This window comes from Mytilus californianus, unplaced genomic scaffold (assembly GCF_021869535.1).
Source record: "Mytilus californianus isolate M0D057914Y unplaced genomic scaffold, xbMytCali1.0.p SCAF_2, whole genome shotgun sequence".
Classification (NCBI taxonomy): Eukaryota; Metazoa; Mollusca; class Bivalvia; order Mytilida; family Mytilidae; genus Mytilus; species Mytilus californianus.
This window is the reverse complement of record NW_026262668.1, coordinates 9,385,419-9,403,374: the sequence shown is the minus strand read 5'-3', so window position 1 is coordinate 9,403,374 and position 17,956 is coordinate 9,385,419. Positions and strand designations below refer to the sequence as shown.

General features: G+C 32.7%; 2 protein-coding genes across 6 annotated transcripts in view; one reads left to right on the top strand and one right to left on the bottom strand.

Moving 5' to 3' along the window:
• The window catches only part of LOC127727871 (3-hydroxyisobutyryl-CoA hydrolase, mitochondrial-like), a 51,469-nt gene that overhangs the window by 8,711 nt on the left and 24,802 nt on the right, over nt 1–17,956 (top strand). Inside the window, exons 6-13 of one of the 2 annotated variants that reach the window (XM_052235018.1) lie at nt 1,790–1,870; nt 4,563–4,615; nt 5,452–5,530; nt 6,028–6,173; nt 6,996–7,082; nt 8,536–8,691; nt 10,233–10,371; nt 14,292–14,732. In XM_052235018.1, the coding sequence (XP_052090978.1) occupies nt 1,790–1,870; nt 4,563–4,615; nt 5,452–5,530; nt 6,028–6,173; nt 6,996–7,082; nt 8,536–8,691; nt 10,233–10,371; nt 14,292–14,410 (860 nt within the window). In that variant the 3' untranslated portion in view covers nt 14,411–14,732. Of the gene's footprint in view, nt 1–1,789; nt 1,871–4,562; nt 4,616–5,451; nt 5,531–6,027; nt 6,174–6,995; nt 7,083–8,535; nt 8,692–10,232; nt 10,372–14,291; nt 14,733–17,956 lie in introns of those variants that run through there. The other variant, XM_052235019.1, reaches the window with a different exon arrangement.
• Nucleotides 16,348–17,956, bottom strand: part of LOC127727878 (peroxisomal trans-2-enoyl-CoA reductase-like) — a 45,463-nt gene continuing 43,854 nt past the window's right edge. For 3 of the 4 annotated variants that reach the window (XM_052235032.1, XM_052235031.1, XM_052235030.1), the window contains exon 8: nt 16,348–17,211. In XM_052235032.1, coding sequence (XP_052090992.1) covers nt 17,150–17,211 — 62 coding nt within the window. In that variant the 3' untranslated portion in view covers nt 16,348–17,149. The remainder of the gene's footprint in view (nt 17,212–17,956) is intronic. The other variant, XR_007993874.1, reaches the window with a different exon arrangement.

Sequence of the window (17,956 nt, the reverse complement as noted above, 5' to 3'; positions counted from 1 at the left end):
TACTGGACAGCAACAGCCATTACTGGGGACATCACAGCCATTCCTGTACATCACAGCCATTACTGGACATCACAGCCATTACTGGACATCACAGCCATTACTGGACATCACAGCCATTCCTGGACATCACAGCCATTACTGGGGACATCACAGCCATTACTGGGGACATCACAGCCATTACTGGACATCACAGCCATTACTGGGGACATCACAGCCATTACTGGACATCACAGCCATTACTGGGAACATCACAGCCATTACTGGACATCACAGCCATTCCTGGACATCACAGCCATTACTGGGGACATCACAGCCATTCCTGTACATCACAGCCATTACTGGACATCACAACCATTACTGGACATCACAGCCATTCCTGGACATCACAGCCATTACTGGGGACATCACAGCCATTACTGGGGACATCACAGCCATTACTGGACATCACAGCCATTACTGGGGACATCACAGCCATTACTGGACATCACAGCCATTACTGGGGACATCACAGCCATTACTGGGGACATCACATCCATTACTGGACATCACAGCCATTACTGGACATCACAGCCATTACTGGACATCACAGCCATTACTGGGGACATCACAGCCATTACTGGACATCACAGCCATTACTGGGGACATCACAGCCATTTCTGGACATCACAGCCATTCCTGGACAGCAACAGCCATTACTGGGGACATCACAGCCATTCCTGTACATCACAGCCATTACTGGACATCACAGCCATTACTGGACATCACAGCCATTCCTGGACATCACAGTCATTCCTGGACATCACAGCCATTACTGGACATCACAGCCATTCCTGGACATCACAGCCATTACCAGGGGACATCACAGCCATTCCTGGACATCACAGCCATTACTGGACAGCAACAGCCATTACTGGGGACATCACAGCCATTCCTGGACATCACAGCCATTACTGGACAGCAACAGCCATTACTGAGAACATCACAGCCATTCCTGTACATCACAGCCATTCCTGGACATCACAGCCATTACTGGGGACATCACAGTCATTCCTGTACATCACAGCCATTACTGGACATCACAGCCATTACTGGACATCACAGCCATTCCTGTAAAAATTTTACATCACAAGAGAAAATGTCTGAGGCCATGAAAGAAAACTGACTGTTATATGACATTATTAGTTCAATTGTCAAAAAATTCTTGGGTCAATTGTTTGAGATTCCCAGATAGCGATAAGGTCTATAATAAATGCTTGCAAAAATTTACAATAAAGTATGGTTAAGATTTATTTTTGTTCGAAGTCATTGTAATTTTTTAGCACACTTGGCCTAAAGAGCCTATTTATTCCGCTGTCAACAATGGATCTGCAGTGTATTCGATCATTGTTATTTGTCATTGTCATCATCTGTAAATTATTTTTAAAACACTTCTTTGACCCACTTTGTGTACTTGAAACAAATTGGTCTAATTTATCCTAAAGGCACACTTGATCAGAGCAGAGTTTTAACCAATTTATTATTTTTTCCACTACAGTAGCTCTTCATGATAAATGAAATGTTTACTGGGTTTCTTATTGTATGTGAACAGATTTCCATTTCATCACAGCTGATGGGTGCACAAAAAATAATATAGTAAATATTATTTAATATTTATCAGAACAAAATATATAGATGCAACTTTATTTGTTTTAATTTAAATATTTTAATCCACTTGAAAGTTTTTCTGTGACATCTGCAGTCATGTCACATAAAACTTACTAAACCATATTTATTTTATATTAATTTACAGCCGTTACAGAAGCTGGAAAAGAAGGAGACAGATTAGCACAAGATTTCTTCAAAGAAGAATATATTTTAAATAATAAAATCGGTAGGTATATATAAATGTCTGGTACATGTAGTAGAAAACATTGGCTTTTTTTTGTGATTTCTATCCTCATTGTTTGATGTTTTAATGCTCAGTTCCTCTAATATTTTCTTTATATAAATGAACACACAGTGGTTCCCAAGGCATTGAGAAAATCAACTGGACATTTGATCCAGTAAACCATTCTTCTTAACTGGACCAGACTCTTTTTTTTCAAGACTTTTACACATATAATTTGGACAAAATTTTAAATTTTACTGGTCATTTGGTCCAATAATGAATATCACATAACTGGACCAAACCAATTTTTACTGGTCTTTGCCCAATGTCTGGCGACCTTTGGAATGACTGAACACAGCAAAACCATCTTAAATGTAATGCGTGTATTCAACAATTTTTGTGAAGAGTAAAAGCAAAGAAAAAGGTTGAAAACTAGCATTGATTATTTTACAAACATATTGTTGCCATCCATTCATTTTCGCAACATTTGCAAGTAGAAAAATAACGCATATAAATTATCTCAAATATGTTAACTTGGGTCTTCCCTTATATAAATACATCAAGAAAATTATTAAATGTGTGTGAAGTAAGATGAAAAGAGCTTTGCTAAATGCAAAATGAAATATCGTCGGGAATAAGTTGGTTTACAGTAATCTGATGGTAGCTGTTATGAGGCATTTTCCACTGTTTTCCTTACATAATAATAAAAATAATAATAATTCTTTATTCAAAGAGGGTTGCACAGTTAGCTATAAAACTAATCTTCCCTGAGGCCCTCATAAAAGACATTGAAATATAACAAACAGAAAATTACAAAATAACAAACAAACACACACATAAGAAAAATCGTATAAGAAATTGTTATGAAATATACAATTTTCAAAACCAGTAAAAATGATGAATTCACATAGTATTGGCATCATTCAAATTACCTCAACAATATTTAAAGTTTAGGTAAGTGTGTGAAAAATTATACAAGGTATGGATATAAAATTACACAGCTTCTTAATGTTCCAACAAGTAACTTTTAAAATCTTTTTTGAATGAGCTTGTACTTGAGGTCGATTTTTTCAGGGATATTGGTAAGTTATTCTATAAAATAGATCCTGAATATATAAAAGATTTCTTATACAGCTCTGTTTTGGCTTTTGAAACTTGCAATTTTTTGCAAGACATATTCCTCAAACAATATTGGTTACTTTCTGGCATTTCTTTAAATTTTTCAGTTAAGTATACAGGGGCTTCATTCTTAATGCATTTCTGCATCAAAACAGATTTATGGTACGAGATTCTGTAATATACTGTCATCCACCCAAGCTTGTTTAAACAGAGGTGCTGATGCGGAAAGTGGATCAGCATCTAAAATTAGTCTTGCAGCCCTTTTCTGCAATTTTATTATTCTTACTAGCTCATTTTTAGCACAACCACTCCAAATAATACAACAATAATGTATCAGTGTGAGAATATAACCATTATAAAATAATTTTCTTGAATCAATATTTAGAAATTTCTTGATTTTAGAGAGCAAATGAAGTCTAGATGATATTGATGAACATAATTAATTAACATGGCCTGTCCATGACAGATTAGAGTCAATTCTAACACCTAAATCTGAGCATTAAGTTCCATTTGATGTTCATGGTTTTTTTACACCCGTCTTAGACAGGACGTATTATGGTATACCTTTGTCCGGTCATGTGTCATACAAAAGCAATGAAATTTGTATGGAATGCTTTATTTGGTGGAAGAACACTTCCTTTTGATTGAACAAAAAATCATGTAAAAATACCATATAAGGTATTCATACCAAATTGAGGAATAGTATGTTGGACATTACTTTTATTTGACACGTCAGATGCATTTTTTAGTTTTTCTTCAGGTATTTATGTGATTTTTCCAAAAAAATAACCTAAGAAAGTTTACTGTTGTGGTCAGTTATTGGTATGAATTCATTTAACAATTAACCATGATGTGATTCTTGTTGGTTTCGAGGAAACAGATTGTTGAATAAAAACATAACCCTGCCACATTCTGTATGTGCCTGTCGCAAGTCAGGAACCTGTAATTCAGTGGTTGTCATTTGTTGCTGTATATCATATTTGTTTTTCATTCATTATTTTGAACATAAATCAGGCCGTTAGTTTTCTCGTTCAATTTGTTTTACATTTGTCATTTCGGGGCCTTTTATAGCTGACTATGCGGTATGGGTTTTGCCCATTGTTGAAGGCCGAACGGTTACCTATCGTTGTTAATTTCTATGTCATTTTGTCTCTGGTTGAGAGTTGTCTCATTGGCAATCATACCACATCTTCTTATTTTTATATGACTGAAAAGAAGTACAAATTCAAAACAACAAATACTGTGGATTCATTAATATTCGTTGGATACCAATTTTCGTGGATTTCGTGGGTACAGGGGAACCACGAATTCAAATGTTCAACGAAATACAAATTTCAAAAGGAATGTATGCAGACTTTGCCAAAACCACGAAATTAAATACCCACGAATATACAAGTTTTCCTCAATCCACGAAAATTGGTACCCACGAAAATAAATGAATCCACAGTAATCGTCTTCTAAAAAATATCATTTACAAAATATACAGATAACATGCATAACATGAATGGTTTGAAAGATAAAATCAAACATACTAATACTTCAACAGATGTATTAAATCAATTTTAGTTTATTGCAGGTACATATGAGGTACCATATATAGCATTTATAAATGGAATCACAATGGGTGGGGTAAGTAATGTAAGATCAATTGTCACAGATTTCTGCTGTCTATTCACTATTATTTGTTGGATACCAATTTTTGTGGATTTCATTGGTACATTGGTATAGGCGAACCATGAATTTAAATGTTCATTGGAGGACACATTTTCTTAAGACTTTGGAAAAACCATGAAATCAGATATCAATGAAAATTAATTTTTTCCCCAATCCACAAAAGTTGGTATCAATAAAAATAAATGTAAATTATAAATCCATAGTATGTCATTTTGCATGGTTTTGAAACATATATATACTGATTAAAAAGCTTTATTAACGTTAAGGTTAAAAAAGTAATCTCAAAAAGTGTATACATTTTGTTTTAAATTATTAAAAATCACAATGTTTTAGTGTTTTTTAGCTAACCTAGCCCATATGACCAAGTAAGTTTTTCTCATCACTTGGCATCTGTTGTGGTCGTCCGTAAACTTTTACAGTATGTAATCTTCAATGTTATGAAGTTGTAACAGCATTCCAGAAGAAGGAGTTATTGCCCTTAAATGACCTTTTTTTATTTAGCCCTTTTTTGTGTTTTGGACAAAAACTATAGGAAATAGAGAGAATTTAAAAATGTAAACAGATCAAATTATCAGCAATACAGGATCAACAAAAAAGAGAAATTTCGTCATGAATTATCTAGTCTACAATGTTGCAGAGTCCATTGTTGAAGATGCGCATAAACCTAGGTGTGCAACACAGTCTCTTTAGAGCCTCCTGTTTTCAAATATTACCCATAATGCTTTGGATTCTGAAAAGGCAAATTGGTGACAGTTACCATGTGATTAAGAACTGTGTTTTTATGTTGTCAGGGAGTTGGATTATCAGTACATGGTGCCTTCAGAGTAGCCTCAGAAAAAACAGTATTTGCTATGCCTGAAACAGCTATAGGTTTGTACATTAACTTTAAGAGTGCTATATGAACAGACGGGTTAAGTTGACCATATGAATATCATTACACACAGTCACTGACTAAATAAAGATTTTTTAGCGATGTTATTAATATGTAGAAGTTGTGAATTTATTATTTTGTGAATAGTTTAAAGCATTGCAGTATTTAGACTATAAATATCATATTTTAGATAAAATTTATTTGTACTGGACACAAAAGGAAATAACAATAAAATGCCTTCTTAATATGACATTTCCATCTGTATTTAACCCTCATACAAATGATTTTGACATTCCAAGACATTGAATGTTTTTTTCTATGTTAATATATAGGATAATTGTATTTGTTTAAAACTTATTGACATGAGTACTGTAAACATACATAATAAATGCTTGACTTTCTGTGATGTACTCATTTTAACATTCATGCATATACTGAGATGCAGTCTACTAAATTAGGTGTTTCATCCAAACATATGTTTTCATATATTTTTCAGGTTTATTCCCAGATGTAGGTGGAGGTCATTTCTTACCTAGATTAGGGGGTAAATTAGGTATTTACCTAGCTTTAACAGGATTTAGATTAAAAGGAAGAGATGTTTATAAAGCAGGAGTAGCTACACATTTTGTTCAAGACAATAAAGTAAGTGTTATTTGTGCACCATAAGAATAACTTGTGCTCTGGGTGCTTTTGGAAGGGGAGATAATTTTGAATAAATTTGATTTATTTTATGGGTATCAATTTCTTTGTTTGAGAAAATAAAAATCTGTTTTGTCAGTTGTGGTTTTATGCTTTGTTTTTACTTTAGTTTTTGCTTTAGATGAAGATTTAAAGTTATGTTATATTTCTACACATTATTTCTATGGAAATATCCCATGAATAATAACCACTATACTGTATGGTTCTATACAGTAATAAGTTTAAGCATAAGTGCTAAATTCTATAAACTGCAGGGGCCTTGACAGCCGAATGAGTGAAGTAGTTTATTTACAGTGACTGCTAGCCTGTCAACACTGAGGTTGTGAATTTGAACCCCTCTTGTGGGAGGTGCAATCAACTCCTATCCTTGCTTGTGGGAGGTGCAATCAACTCCTATCTTAACTAACTAGGATTGTCAGTTTTCCTGTCAAAGGTTGGAGGTTCTCTCAAGGTCCTCTGGCTTCCTCCAACAATAAAAACTGGCCACCACAATATAGAAAAGAATGCAGAAAGTGGTGTTAAACACCAATCAATCAATCAATCTCTTAACTGCAATTATTGCATGTCATTCTAACCTGCAAAGTTTTACAATTGGAAATGTTAGGTTTACAAACCTGCATTTTATTGTTGATAAAGATAATGGAAAAGTTTTGTTTTCCAGTTTTATAAGGAGAATAGGGATGTGCTTGGTTTGCTTCCCTTAAATCTAGTAATTTTAATCTGTATAGCATTTCTTTTCATTGTAGACAGTATCTTTTTTTTCAGATGGAAGAATTAGAAAAATCATTACTTGAAATGCCTGACCCAACTACACAAGATATTCATCATGTATTAGATAAATTTCAGAAAAATGTAGGTACAAATGTTCAATGCAAAGCAGGTTGGTATTACTTGAACTTCCTTAAAAACTATACAATTTTAACCAATCTCTAGGAGTGGGGGGCTACATTTTAACCAATCTCTAGGAGTGGGGGGGGGGGGCTTTATTTAAACCAATCTCTAGGAGTGGGGCTATATTGCATTCTCCTGGTCCATTCGTCCATCAAATATTTCACTCTTTTCTCAGCTACTATTAAACTGAATGACTTTATATTTGCTCAGCAGCTTGACAGTGATGAGTTAAAACATGTGAGCACTTTTCAAATTTGTTAGACACCTACTTCCTGTTTGCATTCTTGTTTATGTGATGATATATGAAGAGCCATGATGTCAATAAAAAGTTGAGTGGTTTTATTTTATAAAGATACAAGGTACATGACAATATACCTATCCTGATTCTAAAAATGGACTTTTTAATTTTTTTATACACCAAAATGAAAATATTGCAGCATTGGACAGGATGTTGTTGACTAATATATAGCCTTGTTAAAAGTATTTGGTAGATTACTTTAGATTTTGAAAGGGCATATTGTCATTCACCTTTTCCAAGAAATGATCTTCTAGTATAAAATATTATTCCTGAAAAATAAGATGGGTGTGGGTTTATATTGATTTAGGTCTAGGCCAGGCTTAAACATATTTCAGTTTGCCCTTACCCAACTCATCTGGTATGTTTTTGTTCGTCCCATAATATTTTGGTTTCAATTTCCTCAAGAACTACGAATCAGAGCTTCTGATTTAGAATAATTCTGTACCAAATAATACAGCCAAAAAAAAAAAGGTTACTAAATGTGAATAAGCCTATCCTTCCAGAAAGGAATCTTTGTCATAAAAAATCTGCAGTTCTCAAATAAAGAAGTTTTGTGGCAAATTAATTGTGGTGTAAAAAGGACCACTTTGTTACTGGATTATGATCAGAGAGCCATAGCAGCCAAAAACAAATTGAATGATGTACATTAACTACAGGGATCCATAAAATAATTGATAGTTATATGAATCAATTTTAATTGATCTGAAAGAAACGTCAATATATTGTGAAGGCAATCATACCTTTCCCTAGAATCAGTTGGAGTTTACCTGTCCATTAAAATGTTTGCTAAGTGTACTGTCCAATTGAATGAATACACTAGATATTGTTCTCTGTGGAGTTCATTCAATGAGAACACAAAATTTCTCCTTGAAAAACCAATCTTTCATTTGGCTTTACAAAAAATTTATCCACAGTGATGAAAAAAACATGTACCAATACTGAATAATGACACATCTTGTCAGAGCAAGAAATAACAATAACAAAATATGATTTTTGAGAAAGGTATGATTGCCTTCACAAAAATTGCCATATACTAATATGATTCTAAATATACCTCTTAAAAAAATGTTTAAAACCAGTGACATAGTGAAAATTATTTGTGAATTATTGTAACAGAGTACAGATATTCCTGATAAAGATTTTATACTTGCCAAAGATATGGAGAAGATTAACAGACTGTTTGGTGGTAAAACCATGGAAGAAATTTACAAAAATTTAGAGCAAGATGGTTCAGAATGGGCAACAACGCAACTTAATACATTAAAGAAAATGGTAAATGAATTTCAAGTGATATACATAGAGTTAAACTATTAAACTTTTTCAAATGAAAACATTCTTATAAAAATCATATAGCAGAGCTCCTTGCAATTGTTGGAAATAAAGAAAATAGTAGAAAATGACACATCATTCATAAAAACATATATTTATTGGTAAAAATAATGCTAGTCTTTAGCTGCCTACAGAATAAGGATATCCATGATTTATATTGAAACATGAATTGACCGGAGGATGCTTAAGGGCACATAATGTAGTAGAGATCCTACATATTTTCTGAAATTTAGACATAAAGTCAAAGTTGATATTTATTCTGGAAATATACATTGAAAAATAAAGACGTCTTCAAAAGGTTAGGGTTTAGTGCATCCAGATTATTGGTAAATCTGCAATAAACTTTTGACAAAAATATATGTCTCTCATGATTACAATTTGGTAGTATAATGCAGATGTTGAAATTAAAATAGCAGCACTTACACAGGCAGTCTATGTAAAAAAAATTTCAAACCCAATAGACCTTAACTTAGGGAACACGGCCAAATAATCTTCACAGAAATGAGATGTCTCAACTATAATAAATTTCAATGACTTATCATAAGTTGTTACCCGTAAACTGACCTAATCACAAAAACATGTTAACTGTTCAGGTTTCAAAGTCAATGGACCATCACTAATGGGGCCTGGCTAAATAATCTCTTAGTCAATGAAAAAGATGTGCCAACGTTAATAAAACTGCATACCAAATATCATTGACTTACTATTTGTGTTTCTCCTTAAACTGACCTAATCACAAATTTCAATTTATTTTTTACCTTGACACAGCCTTTAATTATGGAAAAAGTAAAACAAAGTCCATTGCAGGCGAGTCAATTATTGTTGAAGTAGAGGATATTGACAACTTTCTAGTTACTTATTGCCTGTGGTTGGTTGTTCTTTCCAGCTTCCTCCACCAATTAAAACTGGCTGCCAAGAAATAGCCAATAGTGCTGAAAGTGGCATTAAAACACAAAATAATCAATCAATCAATCATAAAGAGGGAAAAAATAGTTTGCCTTTTTTCTTGAAATGTTCATGGATCATTTTTCAAGCTGACAAAATTTGGTTGCCTCGCAAGGTAATAGTTTGCAGGAAGACATGTAACCTTACTTGGACACACTACTCTGAATCAGAGCTTACTAGCATATGCTGGGTGCTTAGTAGAAGGCAATGATTAAAATTTAGAAATTATTGTGATATTTTTATTAATGCGAAAAATGCGACAGTATTAAGTCCGCAATAATAAAAACTCACATTCATAATTTCAGTTGGATTATCTTTCATAAAAGTTCTGCAATTGCATTAACTAGATTTCATGTTTTTGCCAGTGGTCAAGGATTCACAATAATAAATACAAGCGTTAATTTCTAACTTAACAGGATTGTATTTAATGGTGCAAAACTTCATAAGCCATTTTAATTGCTGAATTTTATCCTAGAAAATAAACAAATTTCTTTTTTGCTTTACTTCTTATTAATGTGGATAGCTTGTATCTTTTACAGTCGCCAACATCAATGAAAGTAACATTACGTCAGCTGCTAGAAGGAGAAACAATGACCTTACAGGATTGTCTTGTCATGGAATACAGAATTAGTCAGCGATGTATAGAGGACCACGATTTCTATGAAGGGGTTAGAGCTGGTAAGTTTCATAAAAAAAATACAATATAGCTCTTTCTCAGAAAAAAAAAACATTATCAAAGCCCACTAACAATACCAATGCTGTCTGGATTTGTGTTGCACAATGCTGCTTTGAATAATTTTGAAGGAAAAGTGTTGGGAGTTACAGATGAAACAAACACCTCTTAAGCATTGAATTTAAAAAATTGATGAAGTTCCACATTTGGGAAATCTGAAAAATATAATTTATGTCAAAAATCAGCAGTGCACATCTTTATGTATCAATGTGCAAAGTTTGATTATTGATGAAAAAAACTGTTGAGTTACAGATGACACAAACTAGGTAAATGATGTATTATATTAACACCAATATTGAGTTGTTTTTAACCAGATTTTCGAAAGAAAAATCGGTTGTTGATTTGGGGATGTACAGAGGGCGAGCGGGAGGGCGTCTGCCAGACAGTGTCCGTTCATTAACATGAAAATGCTTTGACGAAATCTTTCAAATTAAGATATGTTGTTTCCTGTGACACAATGAAGGTCAAGTTCAATTTTCACAATTTTATCTGTTCTTGTTGTTGAGTTGTAAGACCTTTAAGTAGCAAAATTATTCTTATATGATTTTGAGTTATTTCCCTTTGAACAGAAATGGTGTAAATTTCTATGTAATTTGGTCTCTTGTTTTTATTTTTTGAGTTTTTTCGCTTTGAACAGAAATGGTGTAAATTATAAGTCTATCAATGATTGTATCTGTTCAATTGATTTTAGTCAGGAGTTGTCAAAAATTTCTTTATAACAATTTTTTTAAAGTTGTGTATTTTGAAGGTAGATGTCACAGTTGCTATGTGGTATTTTCTATTTGTTGTGTGTGTTAATGTTTAATTTTAACTTGATCCTGTTTGGAGGTCCAGATTTGCAACTATTTTTTACTTGGTCCTGTTTGGGGGTCCAGATTTGCAAATATCATTTTCATTAGATAATAATCTATTTTTATTCGACCTATAAAACTACACACAATTTGTATAATAGATTTTTACAATTAACTAAATGTACACTACCGGTAAATGTACACATTTTTACATGTATTTGGATTAGGACAATGTATTTACAATTAATTTATCCATAAAATAATTTCTACCTTTAACAAACATGTGGTAATTATCAACTAACAAAATTATAATTGGAGTGACAGATTTATTTTTGATTTTGGGCCCAGTTTTCAAGTTGGTCCAAAATTAAACTGTGTTTGATTTCAACAAAAATTGAATATATATAGGGTTCTTTCAAATGCTGAATCTAAACCTGTATTTAAATTTTGGATTTTTTTGCCCAGTTTTCAAGTTGGTCCAAATCAGGGTCCAAAATTAAACTTTGTTTGATTTCAACAAAAATTGAATTTATGGGGTTCTTTGAAATGCTGAATCTAACCATGTAATTAGAAATTTTGGATTTTGGGCTCCTTTATCAAATTGGTCCACATTGAGGTCCAAAGGGTCCTAAATTAAACTTTTGTTTGATTTCATCAAAAATTGAATTCTTGGGGTTCTTTGATATGCTGATTCTAACAATGTACTTAGATTTTGGATATTGGACCATTATAGGTAAATGTCCAATTTCAAATTTTTCAGTTCTTTGACCACATTCATTTTTTGTCACAAACCTATGCTGTGTCAAATATTCAGTCACAATCCAAATTCAGAGCTGTTTTAAGCTTAAATGATGTGTCCATACTTGCTCAACTGTTCAGGGTTCAACCTCTGCAGGAAAATCCGGTTTGCTGTCACTCTGACAGCCTCTTGCTTATGAATGAGTTACACTGGTTGACCAGAGGTCAATCGGTGTAAACAATGCATCCAGAAACAGTTCTTTCTGTGACGTAATAACATAAGCATTGTGACATAGGAAATTTACAGGAAAGTGTATGAATTGAAAGTGGTCTATTGATTCACTTCAGAGGAGAGCAGTGAGGAGATATGAGATGAAATTAATTATTACTTTTATATATATAAATATTTTTAACTTTATAATCAAGTTTGGTTAGAAGTATATTAAAAAAAAAAGAATTTCAATAGCTAATTTATATTATACAAAAATAAATTGCTTTGCCGAGCGCAGCTGGATACGACCACAGAGGTCCAACCCTGAACAGTTGGGGCAAAAATGGACACAATATTCGCGCTTGATATAGGTCTGAATTTGGATTGTAATTCAATATTTGACACATAATAGGTTTCTGATACAGAATAACTGTAGTCAAGGAACTTAGAATTGGTTATATGATTTGAATTGATATTCAATTTTTCGTTTTTGTGCAATACACTATGCTGTTGCGAATTGACCTCCCCCCTCCCCCCCCCAAAATTTTTTTTTTACCCCCCCCCCCTTTCTTTTTCAAAAAAAATTTGTTTACCCCCTAACCCCCCCCCCCCCCCCCCACCACCACCACCACCAATTTTTTTTACCCCCCCTTTTTCCAAAAAAAAAAATCTTTCCTTCAAGACATGGTCATAATCTCAATTCAAATTTCCAATGGAGTTTGCAACCATAATAACCCATTTAAATACATCATTAAAGTCTTAAAATAGAAAATGACATACATAATCACAGCTAAAATTAATTTACCTTAATCAGCATTTTTAAAATGATTAAAATAGTAACTTCTGAAAATGAATTGACAGCTAATCACCTCAAGACAATACAACATTTCTTTAAATACATTATTTAAAAGCAGTGTAAGGGAGGTAATTCAAAGTTGTGTTTGAATTACCTCCCTTACACTGTAATTTGTACTTAAGTTATAGTCAATTAACCAGGACACCCTTGTTTTTTCTCACTTTTTTGCCCCTAATTCCTAAACGGTTTGAGCCAAAAAACCCCAGAAAGCCAATCCTAACCATCCCTTTGTGGTATGGAAACTTGTGGTATAATTTCAGACAAATCCATACACTGTTCCACAAGTAATTGTCATGAAACTAGAAAAATGCTTATTTGGGCCCCTTTTTGGCCCCTAATTCCTAAACTGTTGGGACCATAACCCCCAAAATTAATGATGACGACGACGTGATACCAATATATGACCATAAAAAACAGTCAGTAGCTAATTATAGACACTTATACAAATCAAATATTTCATGAAAAGTAACAAGGAATATCTGCTTCAGATCATTCCGCCAGGAAGGGGAGATAACTAATTTCTAGTCATAATTTTAAATGTAAAATTCAATCGTTCAAAAATAAATTGGAAAGGGCTATAGATTAAAGTCCTTATTTTGAAATATTGATTCAGAGAGATTTATTAAATCATCTAATACAAATCCTGTTTGACCAATATATAATTTGGTGATAGAATAGATACAGAGATGTTAAAAATTTTAACACAAAAACTATGAAATAATGCTAAACTTTTACTGAAAAACTTTTTAATAACAACCTTGAGTCACATTTGCATTAATCTACTTATCTAGGAATTTTTGTATGATGGAATATTAATTCTAATCCAATATAACATTTAACACCACTTTTGATTGGATGAAGTCAACATTTGACGGTCTTAGTCTTAAACTCTTTGAGAACAGTATAACTGTATTGCGCAATCACATTAAACATTTAGGGGATAGTCCAAATGTTTTATTTTGAACATTTTACAAGTATTCTTTTTGAATAGAAATAACAGTCTTGTGTTGAAAGCTTTGCCTGTGTAAGTTGGGATTTGACAGTCATATATAAACATCTGTTTTGCTTGGTAGGCATCACTTATGACCCTCAAATCTGAATATGACACTGGCCCTGTTTACAACTCAGTTCAGATATTTCTAAGAACCTTTTTAGACGATACATGCTGAATACACTACAGAAACAATTTGAGCAAAACTTCCAGTGTTAAATAACCATGTTGATAGGGGAAAATCATTGTAATGTAATTCATGATTTTTTTTCCTACAGTTTTAGTAGACAAAGACCAAAGTCCTAAGTGGAAACCAGCTGTTATAGAGGGTGTGACTCCACAAAGAGTTGAATGGTATTTCTCTCCTCTTCCAGAAGAGAGAGAGCTTCAGTTATGATGATACTTACATCATAAGAGTGTTTAAACTACTGAAATATGTAATCATGTGATAAGGATTGTAAATACGGATAAAAAGAACTTTCTATTACATTTGATAATCATGACAATACATGAACATTTTGATAAACAGGTGTTGTATTTGAAATTTCTCGACAGTATTGGAAAAGTTTTATATAGCTTACATTGAAATATAGAAATTTGTTAATTAATTTTTCTCACTCAGTTTCACAGTTTATTTTGTATAAAGCTTTACATACGGGTGCTTGAAATTATTAAGATGTACATGTTTGAATGCAATAAAATAGATATGTAGACTTTTATATGTGATCTTAATTTATGACATACTCAAACTTGAACAGTCTAGTAGTTTCCAGTTTAATCAAGCTTGTGTTTCTTCCTGGTTTTTTTCTTTCTTGACTTTAGTAATGGATCCAGGAAATTGAACCAAGAAGTTTGCCATAAGTGTTAAATAATTTTGATCGTAAGGAGTGACCATTCCACTGTAAAATGGATTGATATCTGAATAACCTTTTTTACAAATACAGGTAAATGAAACACCAGAAACCTTGATGACTTCCAATGTATTTCCAGTGGAAAGAATAACATCTATGTCTGCATTGATAATTGTTTGAACTACAGATACTGAGAGAAAAACTACTAAAATGATACCCTTCCCCTTTTATCCATCTTGATATACATCGTATTAACATTGACCTTGCAGAGAGACATTCAAATTGTATTCACAGCACACTCTAGTGGTGGGCAATAATAATGTCAAGCATCATTACTAACCAAATTTTTCATGGCATTCAAATGATAGAACATGACTTATATGAATATGTGGATGTATAATTGAAATAAGTTTGTGAACCTGACCATGCAGCCTGACATTACAACCTTATTAACAAGCAGTCTGACATTACAACCTGACCATGTAGCCTGACATTACAACCTGACCATGCAGCCTGACATTACAACATGACCATGCAGCCTGACATTACAACCTGACTATGCAGCATTACAACATGACCATGCAGCCTGACATTACAACCTGACCATGCAGCCTGACATTACAACCTGACTATGCAGCCTGACATTACAACCTTATTAACAACACACCCTCTTCTGGTGGTCAATAATAATACCAAATATCATTAAATATCCTTCAAGATGTTCAAAAGTTCTGACCAGACAAGACTTTAAGATAGACAGAGTGACCCCAGAACTTTGTGGGTGTAATTAAGATAGGTTCAAGTTTGACTGTGTGTTGTTGAAAGCCAATTCACTGGGGTTTAATTGGTGGATGATATAAAGTTAACTGTTGAACACTACAGAATTTCTTTAAGCAACTAATCTTGGACAAGGAAGATTTCTCATGGATGAGGTCATCTTTGTATTTTACTGTCCTTAGGATTTTAATCTTGTTACAGTGGTTGTGTAACTCTTCTAGTTATATCCTGGTCCTAGAGGAGTGAGGGTATACTGGTTTACATCTGTCTATGTTTCTGTCCATCCCATGAAATTTTTGTCATGCTCCTTTCAGGAATTACAAATCTAGACTTTTTGAAATTTGGAATCAACCTTCATGCTGGCATGCTTTACTGTGTGATGCATTTTACATCCACCACTCATCAACTTCCTGTTTACAGTACAATTATGGGTGTATTATTGGTGAGCAATAGATCACAGTTCAACTTGTTTTTTCTTTGTTTAGCATGCACCACATTAAATGTTCTTGACATTACTTTACAATATTCAAGACAAAGAAAGTTGGTTAAGTCAATAGATAGATTACTTTGAAATGTCTACATTTTATTTAAGATCTTGTTAAGGAATTTTACCTTGTAGTATCTTTCAACGATATCATTTGCGAAATGTCAAGTTAACCTGAATGAAAATTTGGTGACATATTCATTGAAATAACTTTCTGACAACTAAGTACTAATGTTTTTTATTATCATTTGTATAAAAGATAACTATGTACAAAATTAGTTTAATCACAGTCAATCATAAATATATAACATCAATACTCGTACACATATTTATAAACAATATGAAAAAGTCTCCTTATGTCCCCACTGTTAGTAAATATGTTTGTGATATACAAGGGAATAAATAAATCAAAGAATTTCATAATTCATAATGTAACCATCCTTTTTGAGCATACAGGTATGTGCCTACATTAATTCCACCCATCAAGATTAAAAGGCAGAATTAAGACATAAAAAGACCATTATAACCTGCCAAATGTTCATGTGTCGACCCCAAGCCAAAAACCACATCACTGGTTGTCTTTAGTTATGTATTCATTTTATTTTTTTCATTCAGGTTAACTTGACATTTTGTATAGATACTTGTCTATTATTGAATTCCATATGTGATGTCTTTTGATTTGTAATTGTGGTCAGATTGCTGTCTCATACCAAACACCTACTTTTCTTGGTGCCTTTACAATTAAGCAACAAGATAGACATGAAACTAAAGCAGATATAAAATCTCTTTTCACACCTCAAGTACATGAATTGATATATCCCACAAATAATAATGAAGCCACAGTATTGTATGAAATGTGGTGAAAAATTTTTTTTTTTCATGACCAAATTCTGTAACTCTAATGAAAAAAAAATAAATCTGTAATACTAACTAATACAACCTGAGATAAAAAAAAAATTCTGAATACCTATATATCTTAAAGGGTTTGTAAATTTGAATAGTTTGTCTTCAGTTTTTTTGTATCTCATAATTTAGATTTGGATTTCTCGTCATCTTTCCAGGTATATGCCTTGGACTTCTTGTGATCTACAATGAAAGTAGTGTATTTAATGACATGAACTTGATAATATTTTGTGTTTGGATTGAACAAATATTGTAAATTCACAAACTTTTGCATTCATTTATTATTGTAACTGTTTCAACCAACAAAAATGTGAGATTAATAATTGCAACTTCAGGAAATGATACAATCCAATATTCTAATGCAATCATCTTGTATCAATGGTTCTGAATGGATGATAATCAGTGTAAAATTCTATATCTCCCTGTCTGTAACGAAGGAAGCTGACATTTTGAATTCCAGAATGAATTGACATGTAATTTCTCCAATATAAATAGGCAAAAAACTCACATTTTGCACAAAGAAATCATCATTTTATCAAATTTTATCACATTCTGAGGCTGACAAGAAGCTAGAATATGCCCAATGTTTACTTTTGATATCAGAAGCATACCTATGACGTAACCTAGTTTTGGTGCCAAAAAAGATAATGTCATTTCGTGGAATTTTCGTTTAATGAAAATTTAACACCAATATAATGATTAAAATTGAATGATTTGTTTATTTTGCATTAGAATATAGATAACTGTATTGTATTTGAAGCTTTGTGGACGTCCGGTCTGTAGATTTACTGTCAAAAATATCTTTTTACCTGTAGCCGCTAGGAGTTACCAGGTAAACTTACTTTGTGACAGTAATACTACCGATGGACGGTTGCAAAGCTTCAACTACAATACAGTTATCTTTCAAATGTAATCACAATTTGAAATG